Source organism: Neomonachus schauinslandi, chromosome 8 (genome assembly GCF_002201575.2).
Source record: "Neomonachus schauinslandi chromosome 8, ASM220157v2, whole genome shotgun sequence".
Lineage (NCBI taxonomy): Eukaryota > Metazoa > Chordata > Mammalia > Carnivora > Phocidae > Neomonachus > Neomonachus schauinslandi.
The window spans coordinates 31,737,972-31,755,882 of NC_058410.1; the positions used below are offsets into that span (position 1 = coordinate 31,737,972).

Consider the following 17,911-nt stretch of genomic DNA (forward strand, 5'->3'; position numbering starts at 1 on the left):
CACATTGAGAGTAATTTTGACGGAAATAATGCAGGTGATAGTCTGAAGTGAGGTAGAAGAAATTGTAATAGAGTAGAAGTAAAAGATGGGGTATTTTTTCAAAGAAGGAACTGATAGGATTGTGGAAGTGTGAATAACAGAGGAAGAAGTTAAAGAAGACAGCAATTTTGAATTTGGATGGTGGGAGAATGGCAGGATACTGAAATAAATCCAGGAAAACAAGTCTTACAGACAAAGGATGAATACAATTTTGGATATATTGCACTCTGAAGTGACAACTAAGACTTCCAAGTGGAATTATCCGATAAACTGTTGGATATGTGAAGGTGGTGATTGGAAACTCTTGGAGTAGATGAGATTCCTAAAGGTTGAAATATGAAGAAAGGAGATAATGTCAAGGACAGAATTTCATGTTTATGGTTAGAGAATGGGAATAAGAGAGATAAACTGTCAGAAGTAGACAGTCAACAGTGGGGCTGTCCAGAAGTGGGGAGTGTGGACATCCTTGTCTTATTCCCAAGACTTACTTGTTTCCAAACTTAGGGGAAGAATTTAGTTTTTCATCATTAACTATGATGTTTGCTGTAGGATTTTTTGTCGATGCTTTTTATAAGGTTAAGAACGTACCCTTCTGTTGCTAGTTTACTGAGAGATTTTACCATGAATGAATGTTTCAAAATGGTTTTTCTGCATTTATTAAGATGATTGCGTGGTTTTCTTTTTTAGACTTCAATATGATGAATTGCATTGATTGTTTTTGTAATGTTGAACCAACTCTGCATGATAATGATATATTATCCTTTTTTAAAAATCACTAAATTCTATTTGCTAATACATATTTTTGTAATGTCTTTGATTTTGGTGTCAGGGTAATGCTGGCATCCAACAATGAGTTAGACAGTGCTCCCTGTTCTTTATCTTATGGAAGAATTTGTGAAGGATTGATATTACCTCTTCCTTAAATATTTGGTAAAATTCCAAGTGAAAGCAACTTGGCTTAGAATTTTCTTTGTAAGAAGGTTTTTACCCATGAGTAGACTATAGGGCTATTCAGAGTATCTGTTTTCGTTAATAAATTTTGCTGGTTTGTGTCTTTCAAACTTTGCCTGTTTATCATCTAAATTATCCAAGTTTCTTACATCTAGGTGTGCATATTATTAACCTTTTAATGCCTGTAGGGTCTAATGTAATATTTCCCTTTTATTTCATTTACATCTATTTGGTTTCTACTTGTCCCATCTGCTCTTTGTTTTATATTTCTCTTCTCTTCTGCTTTCTTTTAGATTAGTATTTTTTATGAGTCCAAAAAGTGAATATTATTTGGGATAGAAAGAAGGCAAGATGTGACCTGTCATGTCTCATAACTGAAATTCTCTTAAAGTGAGATGCATGATCATAAGCTGAGGGTGGGGAAATGTTGGCATCTTAAATAGAGAAGGTTAGAATATTTGTCTCAGGAGGCCTCTTGAGAAAATAGTAAGAGATTAACATGTGTATTTCTAAGCATTAGGAAGGGCCAGCTCAAGTAAACATGTAACTGATAATACTATCTTGATAGCTAGGCTATGCTAGGCTCAAATCTGAAGACATGTATCAAAATAGGCCTTAAGAACTGGAAAATTTGGAGAAAATATAATGGAATTACGGTGGTGCTTAGGACATTTCACATTTCAGTCATAATAAAATCCATTCATGTTTCCCTTAATAAGTTTGAAGATATCAGCATCTTTTAGACAATCATATTTTGCCAGGAGTCTTGAGCTTTGACTTAACTGGCAGCTCTCTTTTCACAATCTTGAACACTAAGCAGTTTACGTAGGGTAGACGTGCTCGAGACGTGTTCACTGCAGGGAGACCTGAGTGAAGTTTCTCCCATTTTCTCATAGCTAAGTTATCTGAAAAGCCAGAAAAAGGTTGAATAGCTGAAAGAAATTGTTATTGGTGAGTGGAAATAGAAGGAATGGAAAGTTGGCAGGCCAGCTGGATATTCTGTGGGACTAACGGGTTTGGAAACATACTTGCAAGACCAGGATAATTATTCTACTCTTCAAACTGATTGCATTTTGTGTTGTATTCTTTTGGTTTGTAAAAACTGTGATTGCTTGAATTGTGTAGTGAAATGTGAACTCAGTATAGAGGCACAGTTTATCCTAATCCCTCGCTGTCTATAGACATTATTATTTCATCTACACATTGAAAATCTGTAGTGGGAAAATCACAGTATGACAGGAATATTTCATTTGAATTGTTTTCACTGTTACAACCAGTTCTCAGAATAAATTTTTTGACAGCCCCCAACTTTAGCAGTAGAAAAAGTAATGTTTTATGTAAAAAACCAACCAACCAACCAAATAAACAAACAAAACAAACCAACAAACCTTAATGTAGATATTTTCCATAGACAGAAAAATATAAACTAACCCATACTTTTCCTGCAGTGGCCACTACGGTGTATAACAGTGGAGAAGGATACAGACTTGAGTCAGACTGTCTGGTTTTAAACACTGGCTTTTCTACTTACCAGCTGTGTGATCCTAGACAAGATGCTTAACCTTCTTTTTTAAAAGATTTTTAATTAATTTATTTATTTTTGAGGGAGAGAGAGCATAAGTGAGGGAAGAAGCAGAGGTAGAAGCAGAATCCCTGCTGAGCAGGGAGCCTGATTCGGGACTTGATCCTGGAACCATATGGGACTAGATCCTAGGACCCCGGGATCATGACCTGAGCAGATGGCAGCCGCTTAACCAACTGAGCCACCCAGACATCCAAGATGCTTAACCTTCTTATGCTTTAGTGTCTTTGTCTGTGAAATAGGAAAACAGTTTTGTCTCATAGACCTGATGCGAAGGTGGAAATGAGTTAATGCATGTATTAATACATGCTTAAACTGAGCCTGTGGCATGGGATGTACTCAGTGAGTTGTAGTTGTCACCAGGGTGAAAAAAGATTAGTTAGGCTCTGTGCATCACCAATAATGGGTCTGAGCAAATATCTGAATGTCAAATTTACACATACTTGATAGCTACCTTAAAAAAGTACTAGGAATAAAAATGCCAAATGCCATCCATTTGAGTGTGACATTTACAATTTAAGTTTTTTCCTGGTATACTTATGTATGTATGTATGTATGTACGTATGTATGTATGTATGTATGTGTATTTATTTTGCTAAGCATGGCAATTATTTATTTATTTATTTTGCTAAGCATGGCAATCATTTCCTCAAATGTAATTTTAGGGAAAAAAAACAGAATGAAAATTATGTATTATTATGTAATTTTGATGTTAGTAAAAATAACTGTAATTATGTTTCAGCATGCCTTTTCTAAATCAGCCATTTGTGGCTTTTTAAAAATAAAATATCATCATGTACAGAAAGGCCAGTACAATTAAGGCAAATTTTGTGTCTTCTATAAGTGATGAAAATTAGCACCATGAGTTTTATAATATAGTAATGTATTAGTAAGGGCCAAGTGGTAGTATAGTAGGCGAATGGTAAGATATAGCAAGTAAATGGCATGTGGTCTAGGGAAATATTTTGGATAAAAACTAAACTACATTGCAAAAGGGGAAAGGAAATTAGCATTAAATTGGCAATAACCATTATAGGCAATTTCCCCCCCCCATACTGTTTCATTTCTTTATCTTTCAAAATCCATAAAATAGGTATGTATTAACCCCATTTTACTAATGTTAGAACAAAAGCTCACAGAGTTTGACTTCAACAATTCTCCAAGGCTATTTAGGGGTAGAGCTAGGGGTTGGTCAGGTCCTCGCCATTTGATTTCAAAGCCCATGGCCTCTCCATTGCATTTGTCTGCCTCCCAGAAGTGATCTGTATACCACTGATCAAGTTTAGTACAAAAATCATAGCTGATCCATAAAACAAAATTTCCCCAGTTTTTTAATATCTTGTAACTGAACGAGTTTCATTTCTTTCCATACTTTTCCATTGCATTTCATTTTAATAAGCATTTGCTACTAAAACACATACTGAAATGACCCGTAACTTCAGGGTTAACAGTGGAAAAAGTGCTTACCTTGGGTTGGTTCTATCTTTGTCATAAACTAGTCAATTCACTTTGGAGCCAGCCATTTCACAGTGTGGAAGTTCCTCTTTTCATTTGTATAATGGAGGAAAAGTACTAGATGATCTTGAATGTCTGTTTATTCCATCTCTTTCAATGCTCTATGATACTGAGAAATCCTCTCTACTAACTCCACCCTTTGAATCTTAACTCCATTGAAATACTTCTTCTCTTCAAGACTCCTGACTCTATCTCCTCCAGGAAGTTTTCTTTGATCATTTCAACTAGAAGTGCTCATTCCCTCTTAGAATCCTTACTCCTCTTTGGCATTCCCATGTAGCCTGCAATATATTCTAGATACAGAATTATCTTCTCTACCATGTGGTGATTGTAAATCTATATCGCATTTTCCCGGAGGGCCAGAAGTTCAAATACGGACCACTTTCATAGGGAACTGATTTCCTAGTTGGGATACTCCAACTCCTTGAAAATTCCCAGGACTTTAAAAAGGACTATAGATGCAGGATTTTGTAAAAAGCAAATCCAGATTCAGTTTTTTAAGGTCCTATAAATATTCCTAATCTCTGAATCTGGGATGTCCTAATTTTTCTTTTCCATATTTTCCACAGGATTATTTCACAAATGCAAATAGAGAGTTGAAAAAAGATGCTCAGCAAGATTACCACCTGGAGTATGCCATGGAAAATAGTACCCACACAGTAGTTGAATTTACCAGAGAACTGCATACCTGTGACATGAATGATAAGAGTATAACGGTAAGGAGTCGATGAGAGAATACATACATGAATATGTTGTTTGTTTACGGTTGTGAAACACTTTGTAGAATGAAAGGAACGAATATTTACCTTTGAAAACAAAGTCACACAGTCTATTTTAGGATATATTTGAAATCTTTTTAGAAGCCACAAAAATCTAAGACTATGTATTTCAAGAAAGGCAATTTTTGTGTGACTCTCACATTTTCAAGGGCCATTTAAAATGAGTATGATTTTATCTGTAAGATTTCCAGCTTTTTCTTTATAAAGTTTGAGAATACACAATAGATAAAGGTTGGAAAAAATGTATTACACAAGAAGGAATGATGATACTGAATATCAGGGTATAATTCATCTGATTTGTGACTGGTTCATTTTTGTAAATTTCTAAAATTGAGATGAATAGTAGATTGATTAAAATTGCCTACTGACATGTTATACAAGATTTCTTATTGTCAGACTTCATGCAAACATTAATATCTTTATGCATATGCAAATTAAATATTTAGACGGTATATAATTCATGTGGTACTTGGGAAGTTTCCATGAATTTCTTGGATCGATTTTATTTTGTATAGATCAATCAAATTATCTTTTTTATTTGATAAATCAAAGCTTTAAAAATGGGAATGTAAAAATCTGAAGCAGTTTTGATTAACATTCAGCATAAAGAGTGAAAGAGGAAGGAAAAAAACACATGCAAAGACATGGATCACCTTTTATGTAATATACAGTGCAATTATACTTTAGTTGGAAAAATAATTATAGTCATTTGACTTATTAAGAAAGAATATAGCTTTTAAAGTAAATAGCTTTTGCTTTATTATTTATTTTCAAAGTTCTTATTACAAAGATCTGGCAGACACCTTGATCTGTGGGAGGACTGAACAACTTCTTTATAACTCAGCAAGCCCTCCCCCTGCTCCAGCATCCCTTGGGCAATCTCTCTTGCTTCCTAAATGGAAACCAATTTCACCTGACAGTACTTTCCCTAGTTGGGATACCCTAGTCCCTTGGAAATTCCGAGGATTCATAAATGACTGAAGCTAGATTCTAGGATAATAAACCCCAAATCAGAAATTCCTCCTGTGTTTGCACTTTCTGTCAATTCATACACGTCACTGGGCTAGTGCTTGGGAAAAATCTATTATGAACGTAAAGGTGCTGACCCGGAAAGTCATTTTAATTTTCATTCTGCTTATTTTTTTTTCCCTAAAATGTTGCATAGCATTAAAACAGGTTTTAATTTTCTAGAATCCTTGCGTCTTAACAAGAATATTTGCTTGGTAACTATGAGTTGCTAGTTTGCAGACCTAGCGTGACAATGATTTACTGCTGCCATGTGCACGAAAGCATAACCACCGGGTCCGTTGCTCTTTGCTCTCTCTTGGAAGACATAATCTTGCATGCTAAAAGAGATCGTCTCTTCCAAAAAGAAACGTGTCTATTTGGATACTTAATGATTTAATAAAATTGACACAATTAATGCTAGAGACCATACTGAGGGCTCCAAATGTCATTATTCTCTTTTCTTCACGTCTCTATCCGGCTTTCAGTAGAGTTCTCTAAATTCAGCTCAGTGGTAAGGATGGTGCTCTCATGAGACATAATGATGCCCCTGTCTGATCACCAGGAGAGCACTGTGAGAGTGATCTGGGCTTACCATCATGAAGATGTGGGCGAAGCCGGCCCCAAGTACCATGACTCCAATCGTGGCACTAAGAGTCTACGGCTGTTGAACCCTGAGAAAACCACCGTGTTGTCTACAGCCATACCATACTTTGACCTGGTGAATCAGGACGTAAGTTTTTTCAGGTTTTTATGATTGGAAGGGTGGGTTTCTTGAAAGCATGTGAGAGTTTTTACTTACATGCTGTTTAAACGTGTGACTTTCTGTCCCCCTCCCCTTTTTATTAAGACAGGTCCCCATCCCAAACAAGGGTACGACCTATTGGTGCCAAATGTTTAAGATCCCTGTGTTCCAGGAAAAGCATCATGTAATAAAGGTATGTGACTCACTCACAGGCTAAATTTAATGTGTATGAATGGAGGAAAAATTGTTATTAAAATGAAAATGACTAAAAGAATAGAAATGATTTTCAAGTATGTGAAAGTTATTTCAAGAACAAAGAACTGGCTTATCTGACTCACACCCTATCTTAGGAGTCACTGAATTTAGAGAGAAATCTTGGATTATAGCTAGGATTTTTGGTTTTTGTCTCCTAATTTTACTTTTTAAGGTAAAAGTTTTGGGATACATTTGAACACTGCTAGTTATTTCTTTTTTCTTTTTTAAAAAAGATTTTATTTATTTATTTTAGAGAGAGAAAGAGAGCACGCATGCGTGCATGTGCACACAGCGTGGGGCAGGGAGGAGCAGCGGGGAGGGAAAGGGAGGGGAGAAGAATCTCAAGCCAACTCCATGCTCGATGGAGAGCCTGACGGCAGGCTCAGTCTCTCGACCCTGAGATCATGACCTGAGCCAAAATCAAGTCAGGCTCTTAACCAGGTGAGCCACCCAGGCGCCCCAACACTAGTTATTTCTTAGGCAACACTGTAGAGTTGGAATTGCTGGAGTTGCCATTTAAATAATACATTTGCATATCAATAAATTATATACAGGAAGATTACATTCCCCACCACTATTGTTTGAAAATGTCTGCTTCATTGTAAATATTGGATGTTGTCAAAAAAACATTTTTATAGTGATTTTTTGAAAATAGGAAAACAGGAAGATTAGTGGATTCCCACAGAATTAAAAAATTCAGAATTGGGTAAGAAAGAAGCCCTGTTTGCCTGTGGCCTATAATTCCCTCCCACCTCTACCAGGAATAGTGTCCCAAAACTTTTGCATCTAGTTAGTGAATGAACAAGTATTTTTAAGGAATTACGTGTGCTTGGCTCTGTGCTAGAAACTGTTTGGTAGTTCCACAGAGGCTGAATATATAATCCATGCATTCAAAGAACCTATAGTAAGAATGTAGGAAAAGTATCCTAGACACAGGAAAGAATAAGAATGCAATCATGCATACAAGTACTCTAAACATTCAGAAGGCCGACGTCATCAGCGTTTTGTCAGCCCCCAGACTATTTAACAAAGCAGTGTGGATGTGAGAAAGGAGCAAACTTGTAGATACTAGAATCCCGAAGGAAGTACATAGATCGACTCACAGGTTGTCTCTTGAGCTAACTACGTGCTCTCAGGTAAGTAGCTCTGGGGTAATGCCCTGGCTTCTTCGTCTGTAAAAGGTGGTGCATCATAACACTCTCCCTACTAACCTCAAAACATTTTGGCAGAGATGGAAACACTGAGTACATTCTATAAAGTGACTTAAATTTGTTAATCTCTAATATATTTGTCCAGAGGCACAGAGCTGCCTTTTATTCACACACACGGTTCATAACTACTTACACAGACAAGAGGAACAGTTTGAGGGAATGTTTATTGAATTATTAAGTAGTTCTAAATATTTGTAGAGTATTTCTGTAATCAGAAGACTTACCAACAATGAGACTTCGAATGAACCACTTATCTCTGTGCAATGTTATTTTCTGTTTCTCGCATGTGCCTTAATACCATGCCTAAGGCCTTCCCTTATGCCAGTGAAAAGCCTTTATCAGGGAAGTGAATGGTGTATTTATATATGCTATGTGTCATGTAGTACTGTGTGTCATTTACAGTAAATTTAATGGGAACTCAGCTTACGGGACAAATGTAAAAAACTACAGAGTCAGAAATGAAAGCGAATGTTTCACAAAATGGGTCCCTGGTTCATTTTTCAGCAAATGTTAATTGATAGGATATGATGTCCTTAACCACTTACATCAATGCATTTTTATTCTTCATTGTTATTAATGTTAATAATTAAGTCAAATGAAAAAAAATATTTGCTCTTAAGGGGAGTCAGTATATGTCCTAACTCTCTATGTAGGACATTTACTTGGTATCCTATCTAAGAATTTTCCATTGCATGCTTATCATAGTAATAGTCAGATATGTGGGCGTGTATTAAGTATTTGGAGTTCTATTAAACGATGAAAGTTCTTTACTCCTAGCAAGAGGGGATTTGAGGGAGACAGGTGTGGTTATACAAAATTTGGGTGCTGCAAAGGAGAGGGGTGGTGGCTGGAATTTAAAATTCTATTATTGCTTAAGAATACCACTTATAGAACAGATTCCTGAGCTTGTTGTTAAACCCTAAAATGTTTTAAAAGTCGTTAAGTATTATGAAACATGTTACTCAGAAATGAACCTAAGTAGGATAATATACAAAAAGAGAAGGGGTACCTGGCTGGCTGAGTCTGTAGAGCATGTGACTCTTGATCTCTGGGTTGTGAGTTCAAGCCCCACGTTCGGTGTAGAGATTACTTAAAAATAAAATGTTAAAGAGGAAAAAACCAGAGAAGAGAAAGCTTTACTTAGAAAATAAATGCAAAATATTTAGGTTATAAAAATAGGGGCACCTGGATGGCTCAGTTGGTTAAGCGACTGATTTCGGCTCAGGTCATGATCTCAGGTTCCTGGGATCAAGCCCTGCCTCGGTTCCCTGCTCAGCGGAGAGTCAACTTGAGGATTCTTTCTCTCCCTCTGCCCCTCCCCCAACTTGCTCTCTCTCTCTCTTTCTCTCTCTCTCTCAAATAAATAAATAAAACTTTAAAAATAAAGATTGTAAAAATAATTCAGGTTTTATATGTTTTGAGACAGTCTTAAAAAAGTTTTAATTTGCGGCTTATGCCAGTTTACAATAAAATTTTAATATGTTTTCTACAGTAGAATTCATAGATCTAAAACTTACCATAAGAAATTACCTAATTTCCATCCTCTTTTCCTTAGCAGAGATGATTTCTAGTAACTTAAGAAAAATATATCTTCTTTTCATAGAATCAAAGACTCCTGTGTTTTGGCTATTGTGGACATTGCTGCTATAAACATTGGGGTGCAGGTGCCCCTTCGGATCCCTACATTTGTATCTTTGGGGTAAATACCCAGTAGTGCAATTGCTGGGTTATAGGGTAGCTCTATTTTCAAAAAAAATAAAAAAAAAACAGACTCCTGTGTTTTGAAAAGCCATGAGCTAGGTACTTGTCCTTATTCCTTATTTTGTGTCCCACAAATCACTGGATCAAAAAGCCTCAGTTCTTCTCTGATACAAAAAACAAAAAGTACTTTCTCAGAAAAAAGAACATTGCTTTTATATTGTATTATATTATGTGTCATTTGCAGCGAGTTTTAAGAACATATTGATAACAGTAATATTGTGACAAATCAATTTTGTTGTCTGGACTCTTATTTCAAACAAAGAAAAGTGTGTAATTGCACTTTAAATGTTAATAGTACTGCCCAATATACATTTCGTAGTTGTAATAACTATAAAACTAAGCAGATAAATAAAATATATCAGTGGCTGTTTATGAATATATTTAATGTAAATGATGAAAATTAAAAATATTAATTACATTTTAATTCAAATTTTAATCATGTAATGATAAAAGTAATTTACTACCGAAAATATGAAATAAAGTAAATAGTTTCTAAAATTATAAACTAACAAAGGTAAATAATTTCTAAAAGTATAAATAAACAAAGGTCAATAATTTCATCTGCAGGAGTAATGGGATTGTGATAAAAATTATTGGTGGTTTCAATTCACTTGTGATTCCAATTTATTGATTTGTGTTTTGATTTTTGTGAAAAATGTTTAAAATTGTGATTTGAAAATATTTGTATTGTCAGATGACAGCATATCACACTAGAAGACAGATAAGGAGATTATACAAAGAAAACTCTTAGTAATTTATATTAAAACCACACTTCTCATGTGAGGCCACCTCTGTGACTCTCGAGACCCACTGTCCAGCCCATGTTGCCCTATTTGAATATGACCCTATTTAAGCTTTGCCAAATAAGTAACTTTATCTTAAATTTAAATTTTTGGGAGAAAGTGATTCTTTCTACTCTCTTTAGTCAATAGTGATATCATAATCACCTGATAGTAACAATTGGATATGCTCTACTAGAAGCTGGGGTTATCAGTTGGTTTAACACACTGGTTTTGGGGTCTTTTTTTGTTTTTGTTTTTGTTTTTTTGGAGCTTTTATTGCCAGAGAATTCTCTCATTGATAAACGGAACTCCTAACTCCTCCATTTAAACATGATCTATCTTATTTGATTTAATAAATAATTGTTGATGGCCTATTATGTTAAAGAGGAGAAAAAAGAAAAACAGCCAGGCTGACTCATCATCCTGTAGCCATCTGGCCTTAAAGGCCCACCTTTTTAATAGGGTGGCAGTAAGCCTCGTGGTCTCATAGGTGGGTTCTGTGCTATGATGGGCAAAATCTGGACGCTTTCATTCCATTATTAGTCATTTATCCATGGGAAAGTTATTTGTCACCAACAGCTCCATTTTATCATTTAAATTCTAATGGTACCTTCCTTATGGGATTATTTGGACTGAAAGTTATGTAGCAGTTAAAAAATTTTTATTACCACTTAGCACAGTATCTGACACATAGAAAACTCTTAACAAACCCAACTATTATCAGGCCTTTTTAAATTTTTTTTTTCAATGTTGCTGTCTGAATGACTTCTCACTGAAAACTGCTGTTTGGTGAGGAGACCCAGAAAAGGAAAGAGCGTCATGCTAAAAGGTTGACCATTGCTGAGTGTTAAGAGAGGATTACCTTTACTTCTTGTGTGACCTCTGGCAAATTATTTACTTCCTTGTGCCTCAGTTTTCTCATCTGGAAAATAGGCATAATAGGTCTCACCTAATAGGTGAGTGAATTAAAGGAATTTATCATAGGTATTTAGAACAATGCCTGGCACATAGTGTTTGTTAAATAAGTAACTAAATAAAATTATGTAGATCACTAGCAATACACAATTGCTAATCTGTCAATCATCTTGTTTGGTTTCTGGGTTGCTGAGGGATCCCAAACCAGTCAACCCTTTCTAAATAGTCAGAATTCCAAATAAAACCCAGATTGTCCTTCATTTCATTTAGGGAAGCCACCTTGAAAACTTTCTGTTGTAGAGAAATGTAAAGTTGAGATAAACAAAACACTATCATCATTTTGTTCATCAATAGATGCAGAAGGGAGATGCTCTGCTTTATACTTGCTACTGAACAAAACATCTTTCTTGACATGATATTAGATGTTGCTGTTCTTTTCCATAGGTGCCATTCATAAATCTGAATGATTTAATTTGGGGGAATGTTTCCTAGGACAAGAAAATATAAGAATAATTGATACTGAATGACCATGAAATGTTCTTGAAGCCAGAGTACTGTATAGCCATGAAATAGTCATTCACAAATTGATTTCCTGTCCTTGACACATGGCATGAACATTTGGGTTTATGTACCATGTTAAATAAACATTGCTGGTCAGCTTCCCTATTATGTTTATTTCTCTTCCTCCTCTTCCTTCTTCTTCCTCCTCTCCTCCTCCCCTTCCTCCTCTTCCTGCTCCTCCTCCTTTCCTCCTCCCCTCTCCTCCCCATCCTCCTCCCCCTCCTACTCCTTCTACTTCTTCTTCTTCCTCTCCTCCTCTTCCTCCTTCCTCTTCCTCTCCTCCTCCTTCTTCTAAATGAAAGGACACCATCACACGGGAAACTTTAGCATTAACATATTTGGAAATGTCAAGTGTGAAGAGGATTTCTATTTCTGAAAATGTGTAAGACTTCTAGGTTAAATTTAGTAAATTGTAAGAATTTTCAGTGTCAAACTACATGACTTGACATCTATTAGAATGATCTCTTCTTTGTCAGTATATCTTCTTTCTTTTTTCCTCTGAAATGATATTTCAAAATATATTTTCATTGATGATTTTTCTTCCCTGATGGAAATAGCATTTTGGTTTGTCTTCAGGATGCATTTCCAAATATGCTCTAGTTCTCATTCTTTTTTCATGTGCTCACCTTCAGTTTCACTTCATTAGGTGGGAGACTAGCAGGTTTTTGCTATTGACTATTGACTGAATGGTTGTATTTTCACCCAATTACGTCCAACTTTCTTGAACTTTTTTGGCTTACCAATGTTTCCCTTTGTCTTTTTACCAATTTAACCATATCTCCTAAAGGTAAATCTTTGGATATTTAGCTATATCTATTTAGTATGTTGAAAGGAATTAACTTTCAAAGTATGTCTTCTGTGAAAATACTTTCCATTCCTTTTAAATACTTGGCAACACTATATTTGGTTATTAAATTCTTAATACCAGTGTATTACCCCTGGCACCTGTGCATCTTGTCACCCATTGACAAAATGGAAAATTCTTTATCTTCTAGAAAAATTATACTGTAAAATCATAAGAATCCTCTTATTTAGGAATTTGTCATCCAAAGTTTATAAATGCCAAAATAATTTTATATATATATGTATATTTCAGTGTATCTGAAATTTTATATATCTCTCATCCACTAGAAGAGATGAAAATACTTGGCCATTTACTGTGGCTGAAATTATAACTTTGTACACAAAAAAGTGGGTAGAACTTGGCTCCTAACAACAATGAGTTGACTCAAATTAGCACATTTTAAAGATTGCTGTCTTAGATTAGTCAGTGTTGCAAAGTTCCTTTCTAGATCTTCTTGAGTTACATCTACTTGACAGAAACATTGGAGATTCTCTAGCTACTTGGGTGTTCTTAATAGCCACTTGAGAATACAAGGTAATTGAATTCACTTTGAAAGCCTGTCTTTTCATGGAAGTGATTTATTGCTAACTCTGTCACTAATTAGCTTTCTGACCTTAGAGAAAGTACTTAACCTCTCCCTGGTCCTCAAATTCCTTGTCTGTACGATAAAGGGATTGGACCCGATGATTTCAAATGGCTCTTTTTACTTCTAAATATCTATGACTTGCTAAGCCTAAAAGAACTATGTGCTGGGGTTTGGATGCCCTGTGGTCTAAATTGTGGATACTCTTGCTTCTCACCATCCCTAGGCTTGCTGGGTTAAGAATGCTTAGGACCCTACTGCTTCCCTTGCAGTTTAAAGGCCCCTTTCTTTAGTCCCTTGGGCCTGGGCTCTCCTAGCATGTATTTTGAAACCTAGATCCCATCTGTAAATAGAGATAATAGTACTTGCCTCAAATGATAACTACAATTATCAAATGAAATAATATTCATGGAGTTCTTTTATCTTTGGCATATATTGGATAGCTCATAAATACTAGCTATATTTCCAATTTACATTGGATTTCAGATACCTTTAAATCTTGGAAATAACCTAAATGAAATGAATCTAAGTAAATAAATAAGTAAATAAATCTAAATCTTGGACATAATGTCAGTTTTAAATAAGGATAGAAATTAAGAGTACCACTGTGTGAGCAAAGCTTACAGTTTGGTACAGTGCATAGTAGAGACTCTGGAGTTGTATTCTAACTCTGCTTTTCATTAGCTTGATGACCTTGAGCAAGCCTAACTTTCAGAGTTTACATCTTTGCTTGTAAAGTACAGAAAATAATTTCCAGTGAAGATGAAATGAATACAAGTGAAAACACCTGTTGCATAAAAGGCTCATAATTGCTCATTTTCCTCTCGATGGGGATTATAGAGATGGACGACTCAGACTTCATCTAGTACTTTCTCATACTTATCAGGGCTGCACTGAAACCTTGGTAGGAAGTCAGTTTCTATTTTATTTTGAAGAAAAGATTCCCTGGGAATTAGATTTCATAGCTTAGCTTCCATTATTCTAACCCAACTGAAATTTAAGCTAATTTCCTCCTGTTCATGTCTAAGTAAGGATAAAAGCCAGCTGGTGACTATCCGCTGGGAAATTTTCTTTCACATTCTTAGGTCACCCATTAGCCTTCCATTCTGTGACCTTAAATAATACCATTTTCAACAGACAGAAAAAGATATTTATTTTTCTTTGTTGCTCTTCAACCATCTAACTCTACTCCCAATCTAGTACATTTTTCTAAAGTAGTCTAAAAGGTTGGACAACAAAACTGAAAAGCATTAGCACATTTAATTGATAACTATTGACTATTAAAAATTGGTAAATAAGTTAATGAACAACGCTTTTATCGAAAGCACTAAATCTGTGCTAAGATATTTATGTTGGATTCTACGTATTGATGGCAAAATAGGTGTAAGAAGAAATATGGTAATATGTAGATAAGAGTGACTTTTACTTAAATGTAGGGAGGTATGTGGGTAATACACTTATCTATTTTTTAGTATTTTAAATCCATTTTCTGGTTAGATTTTTCACAGCCTCCCACAAGGTAAGTTGAATTAGCACCACTTTCCAGATGAGCACACTGAGGCATAGCTGCGTAAGTAACTTGCTTAACACTATTATACAAATTCTGTGATGCAGAGCCAAGACCAAGCCCAGATCTCCCTAGCAAAATTAGTGGACCTTTCTCTCTACAATTCTACTAACCCAAGCCTTCTAGCTGATATATGCTGCAATGAAAAATCATTTGGGTGAGAGATGTCTTAACAGCTTACATCCAGTCACAGGTCCGTTGAGTCCGTTTCTCAGAGCCAAGGCTAATTTTGAATCCTATAGGATCAGTGCAGAGACCAAAGGCTACAAGAGCAAATTCCATCAGAACCTTCCAGAGATACCAGTTCAAAGGTCCTGGGAGCTGACTTAGACATAGTTGTGTGGCATTTGAGCACACAGAACTCTGCTCTTTCATGCTTGAGTTTTGGAAATACTCATTAACAGGAAATGACACATATAAAGTATCACTTGTGATTTGGGAAGACATTTAAATAAGACTAGAGTCAAAATGATTAGGTGAAAGTTTATGCATATGGCTATAAAAAGGCACAGAATGTTAAATTTCTGAGATGATGTTAGGGAGAAAGGAATTGGAAAAAAATTTCATTGAAAAGAGAGTAGCCTACTAATCTTACGGGACACATCTTGTAGCATAAGGATCATTGGGAGCAAGACCATAACCTTCTGTTTAAGCTGAGTTACAGTCCTCTTGGGAGTGAAGTGAAAATAATGGTAATGACCTATTTTATTCCCCTTCACTGTCACGGTCTATGAGAAGGGACTTGTGGGAAGAAACAATAACATTTAAATTTGGAAGTTCAGTTTATGGCAAAACACCCAGAGGAGAGTTCTCTAAAACCAAGAAGAGCTATGTTATTGGAGAAAGAACTAGAAGTACTAGCATCTCAGCATGGCCCAAGAGCCAGAGCGAGAGCACGGGTTCTAATCCCGCACTCACCATTGGTCAGCGGAAGTTAATGCCACTGCGCTATGGGGCGTCTCCAGAGATTAATTCATGTTAATAACACAATTCAAAGACTATCAACCTGTGTAACTGAGAGGTTGTTCTAAGTGATCTTTAGCCCTTAAAATTCTAGGACTTTAGTTAAATATTGGAATTAACAAAACTGGAAACTTACAAATTTATAAACTTGATACATGTATAACATTTATAAAATAAACTATAATAAAAGGTTGTCCTAAAAAGTTATAAACGAAATAAAGAGAGTTTTTATGTGTGTTCCCGGAGGAACATATATTAGCCAATTTTAGTTTGGTGTCTGTTTTCAATGTAAAAAATTACATACTTATCAAAACAGGATCATCCATTGTTTCCTTTTTGATGCAACAATGAATTTTTCCCTAGTTTTCATGAATGGGACTTTTAGGAATGAGCAGGAAAACATTGCATATGTGGTAGAATCTCACTTTAAATAGATGAGATATCTACTATTTGAGTTTATAAAACTCGTAAATCAGAGGTCAGTTTTAGATAATCCTAATCAAGTTATGAAAGACTGCGTAGTTGTGTTCTTTGAATTATCAAGCCTCTTTTGGTGTGTTTAAAATGAATGTGTTTCTACACATAAAAGTTTAATAATATATTTATTTTATAAAGAAAAATATTACTCTCACGTATCAAAAACATTATGTTTGAATCTTGCTTCATTGAGTCATTATATTTTTCTTGATTCATAATCTAGGATGAATCATCTGAATAGAATCTTTAGAAATGGAGCCCAGGCCCTTATGTTGGTGGGTGGTTGTTGCTATCATTTGGAAAAGTTCCCCGAGTGATCCTGATACAAACTCCTTGATTAGGAATCATTGTTTCATATTTATTAAAACTTCCCAGGAGACTGAGAAAGACTGTATTTAGGTTCTATTTTATAGCACCTAGTAAAATGTTCTTCATGTTAAGTAGCATCAATAGCCATTTTTATAGTAATACACTGTTTTATTCAACAAATATCCTAAAAGCTGAACACATAGCTCACATCTACTATCGAAATACACTGTTAGTTGTCTGCACATGAAAAAGATTTAAGCAGTTAGGGTTTTGAGATAGGCCATTCCTTGATGCATTGCATATTTCTTCGTGGATGCAGAGACGCAAAAACACCAGCTGTTTCCTGGAACCACAGCTGACTTTCATTATAAAATTTCAACGAACTAATTCAGATATAAGGGATACTTTCTTCTATGAAGGGAAAAGATTTATGACCTAGTGAAATATATACATCGAAGTTAACTCTATGCATTAACGTTTATAAGGTAATGGCCCCACTTTAGAAACTATATACTGAAGGGCAACCTTGCTGACTCTAAATGCATTCCATTACCAATAAAGAGAGATATTGTTATCACTGAAATCTCACTGAATTGTTGTATGTGGAACTTTAAATATTAAGTAAAGGCAAGACCAAGTAAATAACAATTGGTGATCACGTAAATGCTACCCATAGACTCTCGGCTTTTAGCTTGGCTTAAGGAAGTCCTGAGAGTATAGGAGAGGCCCTTGGTGGTATGTTTCAGAACTCAGTGCACTTGATACACTATATATCTTAACCAGCGGGATACATCCCTTTGCAATACCCTCCCAACGGCAAAGAATCAATGAGTGTCTAATGAGCGCCTGCTTTGGACAGCACTCAAGACTATATCTTTTAGCAGATATAAGGCAATATAAGACGTAGTCTTTCACCCCAAGGACCCCCTGCCAGTCCAGATGGGGAGAAGAGATGGACCCCTGAATAACAGAGAAACCCTAAAACTGGCAAGCGAACGCTGCTGTCAAAGTATATGGTATAGGTGAAAGAAAGGAGTGAAGGTCTGGGCACCATCTCCTACTGTATG

At 35.6% G+C, this 17,911-nt stretch overlaps 1 protein-coding gene across 2 annotated transcripts in view; it reads left to right on the forward strand.

Moving 5' to 3' along the window:
* The window catches only part of MOXD1 (monooxygenase DBH like 1), an 86,467-nt gene that overhangs the window by 16,479 nt on the left and 52,077 nt on the right, over positions 1-17,911 (forward strand). For both annotated transcript variants that reach the window (XM_021693269.2, XM_021693270.1), the window contains exons 2-4: positions 4,657-4,803; positions 6,437-6,604; positions 6,726-6,809. In XM_021693269.2, the coding sequence (XP_021548944.1) occupies positions 4,657-4,803; positions 6,437-6,604; positions 6,726-6,809 (399 nt within the window). The remainder of the gene's footprint in view (positions 1-4,656; positions 4,804-6,436; positions 6,605-6,725; positions 6,810-17,911) is intronic.